Source organism: Mastigoproctus giganteus, chromosome 8 (assembly GCF_048544385.1).
Source record: "Mastigoproctus giganteus isolate SK-2022 chromosome 8, ASM4854438v1, whole genome shotgun sequence".
In the NCBI taxonomy this organism is placed as follows: Eukaryota; Metazoa; Arthropoda; class Arachnida; order Uropygi; family Thelyphonidae; genus Mastigoproctus; species Mastigoproctus giganteus.
In genome coordinates, this window is record NC_143582.1 from 142,864,673 (window position 1) to 142,885,141 (window position 20,469).

General features: G+C 36.2%; 1 protein-coding gene across 1 annotated transcript in view; it reads left to right on the plus strand.

The window, feature by feature from the left end:
- Positions 1-18,610, plus strand: part of LOC150081873 (cilia- and flagella-associated protein 36-like) — a 61,721-nt gene extending 43,111 nt beyond the window's left edge. The window contains exons 5-8 of the mRNA XM_090380352.1: positions 6,366-6,498; positions 14,841-14,963; positions 16,538-16,787; positions 18,507-18,610. Of these exons, the coding sequence (XP_090236478.1) occupies positions 6,366-6,498; positions 14,841-14,963; positions 16,538-16,787; positions 18,507-18,523 (523 nt within the window). The 3' untranslated portion in view covers positions 18,524-18,610. The remainder of the gene's footprint in view (positions 1-6,365; positions 6,499-14,840; positions 14,964-16,537; positions 16,788-18,506) is intronic.
- The last annotated feature ends 1,859 nt before the right edge of the window (positions 18,611-20,469 follow it).

Genomic DNA, 20,469 nt, shown 5'->3' on the forward strand with positions numbered 1-20,469 from the left:
TGATATCTAGCTCAGGACCCTGGGTGTGCTAAACCCATACTCAACAGTTACGAGCCCCCGGGTTTAATATGTTTTTAATTGACTTTCATTTTTGTTTAGTGAAAAAAAGGTCATGTTTTTATGCGACTTCGGGACGGATTCAAGCAAACGAAGTGTGGGTTTTTTAATAGATTTTCATTTTAGTGAAAAAAAGGTAGGTTAGTTTTCTCCACTAATTCGGGACTGATTCAAGCAAAAGGAGTGACCTTCTCTTTGTCATGAGGCTTTTCTCTGTGACTTGCTTGTTACGTGACATAAGCAATAATGACACGATTCGTTTCGACCGTTCGTTGGTCACGCCGAAGGGTACGCTATTCCAAAGTTTTACTCTAGCCTTATTTCATGTAATATAAACAGATATAAAATAATATACAGTACTTCGATTGCTTGGCTACCCCCCCCCCCTCTCAGAAAAAAAAAAAAAACCCTTCTCCCACCGTCCCGACATGAATCAGCATTCTCAGATACTTTTTAATTTCCCCCACCTCTGAAAGCTTGAAGCGTTACGTGTACTACCAACCTACAGTCGTTTGTTGGTGACAATCTTTTCGTGGTACATAAAGTAACATCCAATTTAATCAGGTTAAGAGTTAATGAGAGAGAATTATAGTAATAATACTCCAATATGATAATGTATTTACTGCGTGACTCAAAATAAACAGCGAAATAAGTTACTGTTTGCTGTCTCGTGTAGTGCATCGCATGGAACTGTTGGTTCAATATACCGCATGATCAGAAACTTAATGTTTTTGTAATGTTGTGTTACAGAATAAAGCAGTTATAAGTTATCGTGCTGTCAGCATTATATTGATCAATGTCATATTCCAAGAAGATCAAATGTCCTTGGAAAGATAACGACAGCCTCATATTAGAAATTGATTGGAAGGGCTTATTAAATACCTCACACGAGACTCTCGTTAGCCCAAAAAAGTGTGATAAAATAAGAGTCTTTTATCGTAATTTAAGTCTTTTGATAAATAACCAATTTTTCGATTATTGGCAAGTTGCACTTCACAAAATACGCCGATAATATAATTAAAGTTAAGGAAAAACACAAAAAAAATTAAACTTTTCATTAGATAATGATAAAGACATTCATTTTAATGTGTTTTAATAATATACAAAAGCTGGACATATTTGATCTGAAATTACAATTATTCAAATCACTTTATTAGTAGCCAGAAGTGGTGCGTCGATAATCCATGGAAATATGGTGCTCATGTCCAAAAAGAACGTTAATTACTGGTGGAGGTAACAATTGCCATTCCTGCATAAGCTTTGACGCAAGCTCAATGAAGATTCTATGAAGGGTTGAGACTGTCTAGAGCAGTGTTTCCCAACCTTTTTTTTACCATGCCCCACCTAAGTCTTTCTAAAATTCTGATGCCCCCTATGTAACGTTGGGAAACACCGATATACATATTTTTTATATTCAAAAATTGAATTATTTCCTAAATGAAGCCTAATTACAACTTGTTCAGGACACAAAACTTAGGTTTTAGGAAGAAATCATTAGGAAATTATTAAGAAAAAAACAGTAAGTAAATTTTCAAAACATATAATGGACAACTAAAATTCAAGTACAAAATAATTTATATGAAAGATTTTTTTATAATATTTTAATTTTTAGTAATTATTATTTAATTGTTTAATAATTTCAACATTCCATGTGAAGTCACTTCTAGATGAGTGCACTAAATTTAGTGAGACCCTTGTGCTTGATGCTTGCCGCAGAGAGATTTTATATTGGGCTCCAATTTAGTCAGCTTCAGTCTCAAGTCTCCCCGTTTTGTGATATCCAGTCGATTTCTTTTCTTTAGGAACAAATCATTTATGGCACTAAATCCACATTCAGCTAAATATGAAGATGGAAACGGTAACAATAGCTCTCTTGCAAAGTTGGTTGAATTTGGGTATTTAATTTCTGTTTCATCACAAAGCCATGCCATCGCTCCTTTTATATTGAATAAAGTTTTAACTGACTCATCATTTTGCATTTCTGAGAGTTCTTCTTGGTACTGCATTGATACATCAGACAAATCCACTAACATTGGTTGCATCATCCAGGTTGGAAAATCAATTTGTTTTAAATCAGAAAACCTTTCTTTTAAATCAGCGGACAGAATTTTCAGATGATCGACAATAACAAGTACAGCGGTATCAGTCACTTCACATTTTTGCAGCCAACGAAACTGTTCAAAATTTTTGTTACAAATATATTTTTGACATAATTCAATAAATGTAATGAAACCAAATATCTTCGCTTTTGCATCGACGAGAGTTTTATTTGTTCCTTGAAGTTGTTTATTTAATATATTTAGTTTTTCAAAGATATCGGCTAAATAACTCACAAATGCTTTACCATCGACCGTTAACAGATGCTTCATTTCAGGTTTGTCACTTAAAAAGTCACTAATAGTATCAAATAGTTCCATGAATCTTTTCAAGCAGTTCCCTTTCGAGAGCCACCTTACTTCAGTGTGAAGTAAAAGTCTCACATGGTCTCCATTTTGTTCTTCACAAAAAAGCTTGAAGAGACGCTCACATTTGGCATTAGCTTTAATAGCATTGACACATTTTATAACTGATTTTAGTACTTCATGAAGAACAGGCGAAATATTTTTAGCTACCAAGTTTTCCCTATGAATAACACAATGCACAAGAAGCATTTCTGGATTCTCATCTTTCATCAATTTTAAGCAGCCATTTTTCTTGCCCATCATATTAGGAGCACCATCTGAAGCGCAAGATGTTATATTTTTCATTGGTATATTATTGTCATCTAAGTAATTTTTTAGCTTATTATATATATCTTTGGAGGTAGTGGTGCTCTCTAATGATTTACAGAATAACATTTCTTCAGCAAAATTACCTTTATCAATATATCTCACATAAGTTATCAGTACGGCTTCACTGTCTCTCAAAGTTGATTCATCCATTTGCACTGAGAATTTTCTTGTTTTCAGCTTTCCAACAAGTTGTATTTCAATATCTTCACTCATTTCATCTATTCTTCTGCTAACAGTATTGTTATTGAGTGGCATAGCTTTCACGTCTTTGTCATCTTTTTCCAGAACTGTTTTAAGAAATGCTGATATTGATGGTTTGATTAAATTCTCTCCTATAGTATGATTTTTCCCAGATTTAGCAATGAGTAAAGAAATTTCATAACTAGCCTCAAGAGTACGATTGACAGTTGCAGTATGAGCAATAAACAGAGACTTTAATGTTGCTCTTTTTTCAAAATTCTTCTTTAAAGTTTGAAAGTAATCTAAATCTGAATTTACATGAGCATTATGTTTCGCCTTCAAATGCGCCTCAAGACGACCTCGCTTCATTGATTCGTTGGTCAAGCATTGTTGGCATAAAAGACAAAAAGGTGACCTTTGATCGTGGATAGCGGGTATGAAACCAAATTTTAAGTATTCCTCTGAATACTGACGAACTTTTTTTTTACTTGCACTACTCATTTTACTGCGCAACTGAAAGAAATAAATATAAGATAAATCAAAAACTAAAAATAAACTATGCATTAAAGTTAATTTAATTTTATTTTAATATATCAAAATTAATTATTAGTACGCTTTTTGAATGAATAAATCACACGAATTACTGAATTCGGGCTATTAAATCTGTGGTCTCTGTGAACAAGCAGATAAGTCTAATTTGTCAAAAATGAGATAAGTGCACTATAATAAAGTATTTATTATTTACTATTATGTGACACGCAGCTATCTTCGTTATTGTAGTTTTAGCGTGAGTAATAAATATTTGTATATTCGAATATATGCGTGTTTATATGAGAGTGTGAAGTTTATTTTTCCTCTCCTGCAAATTCGAGTTTTTGGACTTATTTGCTTATTTACTGAGACCACAGAAATACATATATGACAAATACATACCATTGTATATCACGGTTCTTCATTAATAATAATTCTGTGCGTGGACAAAGTAATTTTTATTTTAATCTGAGATCGTCAAACCTATCCAAATGTACAGTCACGATGCCCAAACGAGCGTTTGTATGAAAGGAATTACCTATTTCATATAACATGCTGAGTTTGCGGTAGGCTACAGTAGACAACCACTTTGCTTGCACATTGCATATGCCATAAGCAATCGTCCAATACAGTATGTACTATTCCTTCACTAGGCATAGTAAGCAATACTCTCCGAGCAAACTGTAGTTGATATTACTCCAAACTTTCAAGTGCAGCTCTATAGAAAGTACAACATTTAACGAATGCTTATTTAAAATTGAGATACCAACAATTCTTCTTTTGTACAAGTTAAATCATAGTAGGCGGTTGTTTTAAACTCTAGACGAGCAATTTTTGAATTGCCCCCCTGAACAATCAAATTGCCCCCATGTGGGGCGTGGGACCCACGTTGGGAAACACTGGTCTAGAGGTTCCTCAAGAATGCTTAACTGGAATGAGGCCTGGGGTTCTGTCCGGCCAGTTCCATGTGGGTTATACTCTCCCTCTAAACGTTGGTTTGCTAGGCTAGGAAAGCTCTCTGAGAGCATATGTTATTATCCATTAAAAGGAAGTCTGGACCAATTTGTTTATTAAAAAGAGCAAGCATAAGGATTAAGGATCTCATCCCTACATTTTTCAGCCGTTAGAGTTTGAACACAAAGATCTGTATGGCAGTTGACAGTAATTCTAGCCCGCACCATTAAACGGCCACTTCCATACGTGCCTCTTTATGTAATGTTAGCGGGATGGAATCTGGTTTCCATTGCTCTCAAAGTGAAAGCATTATGATTCCAATTGAAACTGTATCTTATCTCCTTAGTGAGGAGCATCATAGTCCATTGCTCCTGGATTTAATCCACATGACGTCGACATCAATTGAAACAGATTCTTTCAGTATTATAGGGTTAATAGGATAGACAATTGGTCGTTCTAATTATATTTTAGATACTGGCCTCGATGAATATTTTCTTGCAAAGAGTTCTGAAAGACTAATCATGAAGCTTTATAGAGACGGTATGCCAAGATACAACCCCAACGTAGATTCAACAAGTTGCTCTACTGTGAAGCCTGTATAACGCCTAGCAGTTAGGGCTCGATAGGCAATTGCTTGTTTGACCCTAAATAGGATGCGACGGATAGGTCTGCATGTTGTAACTGGTCGTGCCTGACTTTTTTTTAATGGAATCACGCAGAGATTGTTTTATGTTCTAAATGAATAATATCTGATTCTGTTTTTATTTGAACTTAAAAAAGGATTTGATTAATTTTTTGCTGCATTTGTTCCTTAGCTTTTGGGCACCAGTGTAATTCAATGAAACAGCACTTCCCAAAAGGAGTATAGCCTTTTTTTATTTAAAAGAATAGCATCATTATGACAACTGGTCCTCCGTGTTGATAGTATAATAGTTTCGCAACACATCATGACTTGGAAATTTCTCGTCGGAGACTGGCAGAATTCTTAAAGCCTTCTTCAATCAGTATACTGTAATTAGTTGATACCACTAGGAGGGAATGCAGTGGAAGACAGTTATTCCTGGTATTTCAGCCCACAAAATATGAAAATCACACTGTGAACACATTTGTACAGATATACGATAAATCTTGTGAAAATTAATTTTGCCCGAAAAAAACTCTTGTTTGTTAGTCAATCTGATTATCCCATCTGACCAGAGAGCTGATGGACACTATACCTTAATATTGACAAACAGGTTGTCTGCTTATGAAAGAAAAACGTGGTAAACGACTGTCATACTTTCCTTAGGGAAGTAAAAAAGGAAAAGAACAATTCCACTATTCTTCATAAATTTTTCACTTTCGCCCGTCTTACTTTACACTTTTGTAAGAACTAATTAAATTTTTACTTTGTATACCTGACATCGGTTACCAAGTAACAAGTGGGCTGTTAGTATCCGATGATTTATAAGTAGTACATTAATTAGTGGATACTGCATGAGGCCAATTTATCCATCTGCTACTCTTAAACTTGTCAAGGTTGGGGAAGTTTTGGTGGAGTAAAGGTTTCCTTTATCTGAAACTGAACGTATTCAGCTTTAACATAGTAGTATAAAATTTAAATATCCATAACAGTCGCAGGGACATCATTTCTTTACAATTTACATATTTTAAAATGCACACAAGGTATATAACTCAGAGAGGGTGGCATTATTGTAAGTGTGGTCTTAGCGTGATAATGTATACGAAAATGTACGTGCGTATTTTTTCTTGTATATCATCGCAATAATTTGTTCGTTTTTATCCTTTTCGCTAGGTAGTACTATATTTAAATGTAATTTTATAAACAAAATGAATATTTTTTTTCTCTTTCTTCTTCCCTTTTTAACAAAGGAAAACTATGGAAGAACACGAAGTTGATAAAGGCCACTTAACTGGAACCAGAGAGCACGCAATTCAGGCAACGTTGGCTGAAAAAATGCGTTTGGAGACGGAAAGAGAACGAGAAAAGGAACTTCTAGAGAAGGTAAATGGCGCTCTGATACACATACATTTTATGTTCAAATTTATGTGAAACGTTGATTAAAAGATCCAGAATGATAAGGTTAGCTCCGAAATTTATCCAGAGCTTTATTGCTCTGGATTCCTTTCTATGGCAATGACTGAAGTTTCAATGGCAATTACAGTCAGTTAACATTTTAGTATTTGTTAAATTTACTGCTACTTCAGCTCTAGAAATAAAAAGCAAATATCTACATGAAAATTGAGTCATATTACTACCATCTCCATGAGAGTAATATGGCTATACAGAAAACATAAAAAAAAAGAGATTTGTTATCCGTTTATCTGAACAACCCATCAATCTAGGTAAAAAAAAAAAAAACCGATGAATAACAAATTTAAAACTAAAATTTTGGATACTACTCAATGTAACCCAAATAAATTATAATCGATAAAAAGTATAATTATATGGGACAGTCGAAATAAATAATATTTAATCTTAATCTTATTTCAGTAAAAAAACTATATTGCGGTACTTTAAAATCAAGTCAAACTAAATGTGTATTCATTAACTTGATCAATATCGCTAATATCAATGCTTTTTATATACCTTCTTTTTGGATGGATTAAACTTCAGGAGTTAAAATGCGAACAACTGCAGTATTATTCAATTTTCCCATGCCAAAATGACCAAATTACTAGAGGTATCAAGTTGCTATTCCCTTAATTTTGAAATAATTAGTTTCAGGTTGTTTCGAAATATGTACTATGTACCTGTATGTCTCCAGGGTCGGTCCCAGGATTTTCTAAAGAGAAGGGCTAAAGCCGTTAAAGGGGGAGGCTAAAGCAATATTCAAGGGAATCAATAAGCTTTAATCATCATACAGCAGTAAAAAATCTACATTATTATGATCATAGAGGGAGGGCTAGAGCCACTTTTGCCCTTATCTGGGACGGCTCCTGTATGTGTCTCGGATGCACATACACGAAATTAGAGGTCACTCATAATATTTTTTTTTGTTGCAGGTAAACAACTGGCTGAACAAGTACTACCTCTGTATGAAATGGGAAAAGTGAGGTTAAGGGCTGTTATCAAATATTTGTGAAAAAAGAACTGGATTCTGACCGGCATTCACAAAGACTTGAGCACACTAGGTGATTCTTCTCTATCATATGATACGGTTAAAAGATGGTGCCGTGGATTTAAGTGTGGCAGGGAATCATGTGAAGATGAGCATGCCGCAGGATCCCCAAAAACTGCCGTCACTCCAGAAAATATTAATAAAGTCCGTGTCATTGTCTTGCTGTACCATCGTATCACCATTCGACATGTTGCTGACATCAGTGAGTTGTCATACAGTACAGTACAGACCATATTGACTACAGGCATGAAAAAATGTGCGGTAAGATGGGTGCCTCGGATGCTGGCATCCGATCAGAAGCGCATCGCTTCGATACTCTTATTAAAGATGGTAATTCTAACGAAGAATTCAAAAAATACTTCTACGCTCTAAGAGAAATAAAGAACGAATTCCGTGGCAAGGCAACAGGATATTTCCGATTTCTTCATAAAAAGACTGGGAATTTATCCAGTGTATACTGGATAAATTCATTGTTTTTAACGTTTACAAATTGCATTATTCGTCTTCAGTTTGATTAGAATCCTTTGTACACAATTGTTTTTAATATAAGCATTTTGTAAAATTATTTTTCTCTTCGTCATATTTGCATCCTAATTATAAGTCCGAATTATATTCTATAATTCTGATCCCCCCTTTTTTATGAAACCCCCAAACACGAAAGGTGTAACTTATAGTACTTAGTACCGTGCATGGGTTGAAGGAGATGGAGAGGAAGGAAGGGGGTCTGCCGGAATCTTTGCTCTGGTTACTAAACTTGGGTTTCACCACTTCAAGCCTTCAATAAGCAAAGTGGTAGTATTGCACCGATTGACGAGAGTCACTACCACCTAGCCTAAGTGTTATATTATAGTCTTGTATTAGTTAGTATTAGTACTAGTAGTACAGTTGGATGGGTTGAAGGAGAAGGGGACATGCCGGAAACTTTGCCCTGGAGACTAAACATGGGTTTCACCACTTCAAGGCTCCAGTAAGCAAAGTAGTGGTATTGCACCAGTTGATGACAGTTATCTGCCACCTAGTGTTAGTATTATATTGTATCATTAGTGTTATTTTATATTAGTAAGCGTCACTGCATATATACAAAATTTTCTAAACATGTAGTTCTCGGAGTTGATGATAAAGCATCAATTGTTCCTTGCAGGAAAACTGGTAAAATTTACTGAAGTTTTCTCTTGAAATTATAAATATTTCACTTGATATTATTTATATCTTTCACTATTTAAGTTTTCAGGGTTTCACAGTTAATTTTCATACAGGAATGTTATCTTGCTAGTCTGTTCTGAATTGTAGTCGATAGCTTTCTTTAATAATAATACCTAAATGTCATCCAGCTGTGCAACCAGACTACACAGTTGGCTGGCGGCGATGGTGTCATGGCTTGGGGAATGCTTTCGTAGACATCACTGGGCCTCCTCATCTCCAGATCCTACCTCCAAATTGTTTCGGACCAAGTTTTGCCCTACTTGGTGACAGTGTATCGAGATACCACTGGAACCTTTAAACAAGACATCACAAGATCCACAGCCCGCATTGTGTAGGAATGGTTCTAGGATCATGTCCAAGCATTTTGTGTGCTTCCTTGACCACCAAATTCCCCAAACATCAACCACATCGAACATTTGTGAGATGCGATGGAACGCAGCATACGCCAGTGCCGAATTGCAGGGCGTCCAGCTGGTCCAGGATAGCCGAGAACACCTTCTGCTTTCTCGTAGTGATGCCACGCTGGGTGCAAGAGGTTATCAAGGCGAAAGGTGGCCTAACACTTTTAGGCAGGTAGTCATAATATTTTGGCCCATGAGTGTAAGCTTGCTTCTCTGCTTCTAATACCACCCCAAAAAGCGAAGTAATAACACAAATTTTTGTCTTTTATAAAAATGTTTCGCATTAAGGATTCATCCACGTTTCCGATTTCTGAACAAGGACATACCTGGAATACGGCCCCTACCTCACAAAAGGTGTGATATTTTTTTAGCTTGAGAAGTAATATTTTATTTTCGGTCTGTTTTTTCCTCTTTTAGTCCGAATTAGCGAAGTTCTACTGTAGTTTCATTCCTTTTTCGCACTGTGGCTAAGTTAGTCATGTTGGAGGGATATAGTTTATCATCAAATAAACAGACAAACTGATCATAGAATACACGCAATTTACAGAATTACGCCTCGTGGCCTTAGTTACCTTGGTAAATTCAAAATAACCAGCCAACCAAAATATTATTAATTTTTATAGAGAGGTTCCCCCCTCAACATATCGTAGTGTACTAGTATTATGATGTGCTTATGTTATTGACGACCTCGCTGTCTGGCATATTCGCCAGACAGCGAGGTCGGGAGCAGCGTGCGCTTCGATTTGATTGCAATTAAAGAAAAAAAATCAGTCTTAACGAAGTCAAGACTAATCTCTTGGGGGCGTTGAATACCTGCCCCCAAGTCCAGGCAGGCATAAAGGACTTTATCATATTAGGAAGCAGTCTAATAACTTCTTTTCGGATACACTCAAATACTACATGAAAAGTTATCTCTCTGTTCCCCACCAGCCATCGTCGTCAACATAAAAATGGATTCTGTAGTAGTATAGCTTTCATTCTACAGTATATGCATTCTGTACACCTGAAATGACAATAAAATGAAATACAGAAAGAATAAAGAGCCTAAATAATATAATTTACTCTCAACAATCAGTCAGTCTATCACTAAAACTTATTAATGTTTAATTTGAAAAGATATTACAATTGTAGTGATACTGCTTTATACGGTAATATTGCAATATGATTTTTATATGCAACATTGGCTTCTAAGCTTCCACTACTTGACAACTCGTCTACTTGACAAGACTTCCTGTTTTCGACAACGATCGAAAACGGATACAATCTCATCAAGTGTTCAATGTTGATTGAATTAAAAAATATATCGTGCTATTTAGGTCTGGTTATCTCGGAAGCAACAACCACTGGTTGCGAATCTGCCTTTAAAAAGGTCGAATTTCCCCCTATTGAGCATTTCTTATAATCATTGACGTTCTTCACTGAGCCTTTGTTATATTAATTTCACACATAGCCTCCTTGTGGAGCATCAGTCTTATTACAATCTTCCAAGTTGTTTTATTTGGTGGGGGGGGGGTCATAAATCACGCATTCTTTTTCGCAGAGGCAGCAGGTGTAATCTGAATGAAAAAATATACAAAGCCAAGCCCCACACAGCGAAGTCTGTAATGCCCTAGCCTAGCGAATCGGATAAAACAGACTAGTGGTGAATAGAGGGCACTGTGTTGAACACTTTACGAATACAATATACAGTACTTAGAATCACCACTTCTTAGTACTCTCGTGCAGCACGCAACATCGCACAATCAGTTAATTCTGTTTTGACGTGATGCCCTATTTAGGTTACAATGAATAGGGCAAACTACAACATTAAAGATATGGAAATCAAAATTAATTCTTACAAAAACTATTACTGTACGTAGCCTGAAAAGTTACAACGCTGCATTCGTGGATAAATCAAAAAGAAAAAACGCACTAGTCATTAGCAAACACACTACGCCGAAGTATTACAAATATTTATGTAAAATTTTATATATATATATATATATATATATATACACACACACACACAGGGCCTGTCAGAAAAGTAATGAGATTAAATCAATAAAATTTTTTATTTTGAATTTTATGCAGAATAACAATGGTCACCCTTGAAATAACATCCCTCTGCAGCTACACAACGTCTCCATCGACATTTCCATTCGTTAAAACAAGACTGGTAGTCTTCATCTGTCAGCTTCTTTATAGTGTCGATTACAGCCTTTTGAATTGTCTCTGTCGACTCATAATTATTTCCTTTTAGTTATTTTTTTTTTTCAGTTTTGGGAAGAAAAAGTAATCACATGGAGCGAAGTCGGAAGAATGCGGCGGTCAAGAGGACTAGAATGCTTTTGTGCGTCAGAAATTCTGTAATGGAGAAGGCCGAATGAGATGGTGCGTTGTCGTGGTGGAGGATCCAATTTTGACTGATCTCTGGTCGCACACGAAGGATTCTTTTCCGTAACAGTTCGACAATTAATTTCTCTGTAGTCATTTTGGTTTATTATTTGTACCTGTGGCAGAAACTCTTTGTGAATCGATAATCAAAAAATGCCTCGATAATCAAACAAAAACACACAATCATCGTTTTCACTTTTGATTTGGTCATTCGAGATTTCTTCAGACGTAGAGATGTTTTTGTGTGTCCCTCCTCACTTTGGTGTTTGGTTTCTGGATTGTACTGAAAAAAAAAAAAAAAAACGGCTTTCGACACCAGTAACGACTCTTTTCAACATGTCTGGATCAGTTCCTAACCTTCCTAGCAAATCAAGACACGGTTTTGTTTTTTTCGCACACTTTTCGCATGGCCAACTCTTCATTTAAAATTTTGTGAACAGCGGCTCTATTTAAATTCAGTTCGTCGACTGTCGTTCTGATTGTTAACCTTCGATCTCGACGAATTGACCTCTCACTCTTTGGATATTGTCGTCAGTTCGAGTGGTTGCTGGCCGTCCGGCACATGTCTCACCTTCCACCGTTTCACATCCCTCTGAAAACATCTTGTGCCAACAAAACACCTCAGATCGTGATATGGCATCCTCTCCATATGCCGTTCTCAGTTTTTCGCACACATTAGAGCTATACTAGACGAGCACTCAAAACCCGGCGCCTTCGAACGCTCGGTTTTATAAGAAATAGAGGGAAAAGCAATGCAAACTACATGGGCGTTACAAACGCCCCGTTGAACGACTTCAGTTGTCTCTCAAGCTTGCTAATGTCGTCGGAGGCATTGTAAACGCCAGCAATGGAAACACACTCTACACTACACTTGACGTTTCGATCGGCAGCGGAGAAATTCTCCCCGTGAGCCTTCATTCGTTTGGTTGTTATGTTTTGGGGAGGACAATGTTTGACACAGAGTTTATTTGTAAGGTAAATAGGAGGCCTCCCTTGTACATCACGTCATTAAAAGACTACTCCAGCGAAGAAATAATGGCAAAGTGTTGAATAGAAATTGGAAAAGAAATATTTCCGAACTGGTATGAACTATCTAATGATGAGAATAATCAGAAAGGTAAATTCTGAACCTTATATTTATTGTAAATGTTACTTCTATTTTAGTACTGTTTCATTAGTTGTTTGGACAATTTATTGTTAGACTCCTCTGGTTCAAAAACTCTAGCCACCTTTTAGATCTTCTTAAGAAGCTCCTACAGTCCAGGACCCTATGCATAAGAAATAATAACCATCACCACAAAACTGTCTGCTCCAGAGGAATACCCCAAGGGGGGGTCTCTCTGCCACCCTCTGTGCTGCATCTTTAGAACCCGTCCTCGCAAATCATGCCAACTTTACCACGTATGCTGATGATTTAAAGTTCTTTATTGTCACAAAATGCTCCCAGTCCCTCCAGTCTACCACAGTGACCTCCATCCGACAGTTACAAGAACTTGAAAATTATCTCCATGCAATTGGGCTCTCCATAAACAAAGAAAAAACCGCTAAACTTACTATCGCCAAGAAGAGAAACATCATAATAGCAAACTCTACAGTTAAAAATGTCACCCAGCATAAGGATTTGGGCGTCATCAGGGACAAAGACCTCATTTTAATCCCACTCGAAAAAAAAAAACATGCAGCTATATGGGAAGTGAAAAAAGAGATATCCAACTTTCTTAATCCGCATCCAATCATCAAATATATTCTTCGTTGCATGGTCCCAATTCCTTTATATGCCTCAACTATATGGTCCTCTGCACCCCCCATCTTACCAAACCGGGTTCCTAACCCTGAAATTCTGGATTTTAAAATGGTTGAATAAAATTGCACGCCTACAATCTCAAAGTCTGTGCTGCTCTCCAATCTAAATATGGAAGTATCACATCATCTCAAGGAATCTCGTGATCTTCGCCCAGCTTCTCTCCGGGAAATTAAGCTCACTTCATATCTGGGATATTATTGCTAGACCGTCAGATCGTAACAGAAGCCATGCCAACACACTCCCAGACGGATCTAAACTGAGTAACATGACCTTCCTCGATAATACGTTTCAATTTTACTCCATCGAATTATTTAATATGCTATCCATCGACATTCAGAAACTGTGCAAGGACAAAATCTACAGCTCTTTCACTCTTGAAGATATGTATGCCCTCGTCCAGCTCGAGGTGAGATTATTTTGTTGTGTTTATGTATATTACCAGTGGCTGTCTAAGGCCATGTATTGTATTTACCCTTTTGAGTACTCTGTACATTGACAGTAAATAGTATGTATATTCCATGTTATTCATGTAACCCGTGTCCTCTAGCTGTAAAGGGACAATTTCTTTGGAAATAAATTGATATTAATAATAATATAATAGTCTGAAACGATCTGACGTTAGGAACGCTACATGTAGTTTGCGGTTTTGGAGGCGCTCACACCACCAGCTGATGCCCGCGCTTTAAGCGCTCGTGTAGTATAGGCCTTAGTTGCACTTTCTTTCAGTTTCAAGCAAAACCTGGTCGCATGTCGTTGTTCAATATTTCGCTATTCCATAATTGTAACACACTTAACAAACACGCAATTACTAAAAGGGCCGCCGTAGCCTAGTGGTCAGGCGCGCGGGTGCATAAGTACACGTGCCTTGAGTGACCGGGGTTCAAGCCCGTGACTGCTGAATACGGTGCTGTTTCTTGTATTCTGTCTATCTTGTTAACTCCTCTGACTGTTTGGTCATCCCGGAGTATAAACAGAAAACTTATTTATTTATAACTGCCCTAGCGTCAGACATATTGCCTCTAACGAGTGAAACTACACAGTCAGGTTAGAGGATGGACCACGCTACATGTTATTGCTTGGCAACACTTGCGTGCAAGTGTAGTGGCAGCATTTGTTTCCAGCGTTGCCACTACACTTGCAACAAAATTAATCTTATTACTTTTCTAACAGGCCTCGTATATATAAATGCTGGATGATTGTTTTAGTGGCACAGTGTAAAGTGTAACCTCAGGAAACAGTCATTAGAAACCAATTATTGGAAATAAACTCGGGCAGTCGAAAAAAATCTAAAATTGTATCTTTTCTTATTTTATTTCTTATTTTTTTTTTTCTATCCATTAACACAGAAGTTAGCATATTACGCAGTTAGTTGTTAATGACGTTGTGCGCTAAGAATAGGCACTTAATATGTATTTATTTGTGATATCAGTTTATATTTCTGTAGGCTTTCAGACTGTCGATTGAAGATACTGCAACAATAGACCCGCATGTTGCTCCTGGAAAAGAGGAAGAGGAAGAAACTAAATCCTATGACCCAGGAAGCGATACTCCTCCTCAAAACATTCAAGTAGGAATTGCTAATAATTGTTCAGTTCTCCTTTTTAAATTTTCGTGACACATACCTACATATTTATGAAAACATTTGTGGACGATAAAATTAATTTCATAATTCGGTATTTTGAGGCAGACGCTTACTCTAAATTACCTAAAATTTATACCATTATGTTTGGTAACAATAAATATAAAATAAGGTTGCTATTCCTGCTCGAAATGCATCCCAATGAAATACTTAACTTCACAAACACCCCAGCCTTTTCATTCAAAATAATATTTATTGTACTGTACTTGAGCGCTGCAATGATTTTGGTAAATAAATTTGAATCATGAAATTGAAGTTCATATTCTTGAATACTTACCGTAAGTAGAATTAAGAAAATTGGCTTTCTTAATTTACTGACGTATGGCAAAGCAAGAAAAAATGTAGGAATAAAATCGAAAACATTAGAGTATTAAAAAAGGAATTTAAAAAATTCCTTTTTTAATACTCTACTGAATTAAAAAAAAAAAATCCTCTAACCTGATTGTAAATTATTTTTTAAAAAATTTACAAAATACCAATTTATTTTGGAACTACTTTTGGCTTGAAATGAATTTTACGAAGCCGAACTCTCCTCAGTATAATGCATACAGAAGGTAGTTAACGTATAATAATAGTCTACAAACGGCCTCTGTAGCCGAGTGGTCGGGGGGAAAGAGTGCAGTAGCACATGCTCTTTGAGTAGACCGGGGTTCAAGCCCCTGACTGCTAAATACGGTGGATCTGCCAATCCGCACTGGACCAGCGTGGCAGATTATGGTCTATTTCCCTCAACATGAATTGTTTGAGGAGGCTTCTATCCTGTGTGCAGTGGATTGATAATGGCTGCTTCTTACCTATAGTTTACAGAATTACCAAAGCGTGTGATGAACTATAACAGCGTCCATTCCAGCATCCATTTCGAGCCTAACATGAGCCTTGATGAAGATTGATGAAGATTTTGTTGTTAAAAAAGGCATTTTGCGCATTTACTTGTTTAACTGTTATTTCACTTCGACTTTCGCTTCACAATTCTCTTTCATTTTGGTGTAACGAGTGACGTCTGTTGGATCTGCTTTATTTGGAAACAAACTGCCTTTGACGAAAGCCAATCAATATACTACTTTTTCTTGCGAAATATTTAACAAGTGACATTTTATTTATATGTTTCTTTCCTGTGTGCAGTATTATTATTTCTCTCCAGTATGTATAAAATAAACTAGTAAATTTAGGGCAACGAGCTCACGCTACGAAAAAGCTAAAAAACATTACTGAGCAGACTGTCTTCCAACTTGGGATAATCATTAATCTTGACTGCTGTTTGTACAATTAAGCATTGGTGCTTTTGAGAGGCCTTTGAGGCTACGATTAAGATGACCAGCAACTATTCTTTTCTCATACGTTCTTTATATCTGATTGGGATGCAGTTTAGATATCTTTCATGTGACGTGGGAACATAAATAGTTATTTTTTGCAGTAAGCTAATTTATGCGAAACTTAAATATATCTGGTTTTTAGATTAAGCAATTTCGTGCTTATTAAAAATTATGATTTATTTTTAACAGGTAAATCCGATCGATATGGAACGAAGACAAAACTACTTACGACAACAACGTGACCGCCTACTTGCATTAAAACGGCAGGAAAGGGTAAAACATCTTGCTAAATACGAAGAGTCGGCACCGAAGAAACGACCCAAATCAGCCCAAGCCGCTCGGAGAATATTGAAACAAGATCAAAACGAGGTCACTGTTGATCCGAAAACCTTGAATTTGAGGAGGTCTCTTGCTCATCGACTAAAGACGGACGTTGTTGGTGAGAACTCCAATATTCTTTTCCTCCTTTGTGCGTAATTTATTTGCTTGTAAAGAACATCCAAATAACCTTCAAAGTTCCTATTGTAACCAGAAACATTCCATTTATAGGAACTGCTCAAAAAGATTATGCAAGTGACTATATAATTCGTCGATTTCAACTTTTTTCACAATAGAAGCTCTCAGCTTATTTTTTTCTGTTATTAAAACAAAACCTGCATTGTAGAGCACCCAGTTGCAATGCATGTGCATGGTGCGGCTCTGCCAACTAGTGGTTTTTATTTTGCCATATCCATTAAACAAATTGATATAACTTTGTGGAAAAAAACTTTATTTACCAATGTAAAAATGATGAAGTTTTTGACATAAAATTAAGGTGGGTAAATGTGCCACCTTGTTTTCTTTAGTTTCCAGATCCATGCCGATTTTTTTTTAACAAGTTTTCATAAAACACTCTGATTTCTTTGGAATTTTCAGTTTTATTTCAGCGATATTCAAGAAAAAGATATTCAAGAAATTCAAGAAAAAGTCATTTGCACAGAAGTCGAGTGGCTGGGGGAGTCGCCTTGCAGATTATGCAATATTGCCAAATCTTGAAGCAACAGACTGGAAAACATGTTACGTAGACTTGCATAGTAACATGAAATGTTGGCTTGCTGAGCCCATCTTATCGATAATAAAAATTTCTATTCTATTACTAGTCTTGAAACTCATTTTGTAAAAAAAATATTGGAATAAATGAATGTATCGTCATGCATTCATAAATAAGAACAACTATGCATCGCATTTATAACATTAAAAGAATTTCTCCAAGATTTCTTTGAGACATATTGAACTGCTGGAGAACACCTGAAAAAAAGACTTTCTCGTGATTGCCCTTCCAGTATCGTTGAATTTAAAGAGAAGATGCCACGTGAAATCAGAATGATTGTTGGAAACTGGCTTACGTCGCGTCATTAAAAATTTTTCAGCATAGATCAAAAAGCTATGCAACAAAACAAGGGAGAAAATTTACTCGGCATACATGTTTCTATTTTTTTTTTCTTTTTTTCTTACCGAATGGAGACAATAGTTTTCATTTTAATTTTTTATGCACAGGTACGGAACCCTCAGTATGTCATATAAACTACGTTTCGCATTGCGCAGATTTGGACTGCGCTATGTTTTCCCGGAACGTAACCCCGCGCAATTCGGGGAATGACTGTACCTGGAATTTGTTTCGTGTGTGTGTTCAATATTGAATCACGACTACATTTAGTATTCAAGAAACTTACGGCAAAACAAAATGCGTGACCATGGAGTCAGAGTGATCTAGATATATATAATATTATGTTGAGTTGATTCATTATGGATTTATTGGTAATTATTTACTTTTAGTTGCCTCTCTGATTTAAAATTATTCATAGAAAATTATGAAACCATAATCAGTAAAGTACGTTTTTAATTAACTGAAAAATTACATCACGTATGAATTCAGTTTGTTTGATAAATGAAATAACTGTTGCACTAACTTCCTACACTTCTACTTTACCTTTTCAATGGAATTAAAATGCAATTTGAATCACCACAAATATTCAATATTTATTCCTTATTTTTAATTGCTAAACTTTGTTGCTTAATTTCAGTTCGACTGAAATTTGAAAATATGTATGAATCAAAATGATGATAATCTACTGTCATTGTATTCTAAGTAATGCGTTTTATTTTTTATTTGCTACAGGTAATCGAAGATATTAGGATGATGGATATCAAGGAAGTTTCTTTGTAGATAACGATCAATTTACACCTCCCTTTAAACTAATTTTTTGCAATTTTTCCAATTTTATTTTGGATTTTTCTCAATAAAATAAAACACAAATCACGCAAAGTAGCCTGCTTGGAGAAAATGATAAATTCCAAATAAAATATACCAAAAGGCAGTGCGTAATTTTAGACCCCCCCCCCTCCACTCTTGGATTTCAGATCATTAATAAATTAAAGTTATTTTCAACTTTACTTACCACTTGGTTTGTCAATATCCATTAGCTGGTGTTTTTGTAGATATAAAATCACAACCAAGAAATTAGATTTCTGTAATATAACCTATCGAAAGTGGGCGGAATCAGTTTCTCGACTATCGAGAAAAAAGTAATAAAAACAAGTAATATATACTCGCAATAGGATAAATTGTAATCCTTGGGGAAATAAATTGGACACAGAAATCAGTAATATCGTTCCTGCACATTATCTTTCACTGGTAGGGAGAGAGGATTTCTGCGAATGATCAAGTGTGCGTAAGGGAGTTGGAGCAAAAGCGCTTCCGTCTAGGCCTGCTACAAAGAAAATTACTTAATGCAGATTATATACATATAATGTGAAAAAATTTATACCCGGGCCTTTTCCACTCGGTGTGGGGAGGACGGTGGCGATATCACTGTGCTACTCCGCAGACTGTATTAACAAACACACAGTTGGTATGTTATTCTGGGATTACTGCACTACCTTACATTTGTCGATGTTAAAGTTCAGCTGCCCCTGAATTATCACGCCATTGATAAATACAAAAAATAACAATGGGCCTAACACCGAACCCTGGGGGACTCCACTAATAGCATTAGTCCACGAAGAACGGTGCCTATTGATAACCACTCTCTGTTTTCTCCCACTCAACCATCCCCTAATACCACTCTGTTTCAATTTATACGACAGTCTTGTATGTCCAAGCAGTATCAAAAGCTTTTCTGACATCCAAGTATATGATATCAAAATTATTTTTTGCATTCAGTTTCCATTGCCACTGCATCGTAATATCCCATCAAATTGGTCAGACAAGATCTCCCCCTTAACAAACCCATTCGCACATCTCCAGTGCACAGGGACATGAATCTAAAGATGTTTTCATAAATGTGGCTAAGGGTTTGTTTACCTCCTTTCCTGCCTCCCTTTAATTGGATAGATCCCATCAACCCCAGGTGTCTTTATTATGTTTCACTTCAACCATTTCTCTTCCAATTTCCTCTCAGTTATTAAAAAATCATTCAGCTCCCTGTTAGAGTTTGATAAACTTCTGGCAACCCTCTCCCAAAGAATTCCTCATGCGTGAGTGTAGACGCAAAATACCTATCCAGGCTGTAAGCAACCTGTGCAAGATCAGAAATAGTTTAACTGTCGACATCAAGGGGACCAATGTGATTCAACTCCTTCCATCTACAGTTAATATAAGTAAAGAAGTCTTTGCAGCTTTTCTTGGCTTTCTTTACCAAAGACTTCTTATAATCTGCCTTCGCTTGCCTAACCTGTTTTGTGACTTGATTGCAGACTAGTTTACATCTAACTTAGGCTTCTGTATCACCTGATAATTTATATGCATCCATGCAGTTATTTATTTTCTGCCAAGTGTCTCAATAGTTAATCCATTTAGGTCTAAGCCTTGAACAGTATTTCTTAGTTATGAAAATGCTAGTGGCTTCTATGATTATTTCTCTGAATGCTTCTCATTTAGAATTTATTGTTGGTAATATCCTCAGTTGACCCCACTGCATAGAATTTAAAAACTATCTAAGATCACTGTAATCTCCATTACAAAAACCCCTTCCCTTTACCCTTGATGGTAGTTTCATCTTTAAGTAAATCACACATCAATACACTGTAATCACTACCGCTAGTGTTTTTTTTAATCTGCAGACTTTAAATGCATGAAGAAT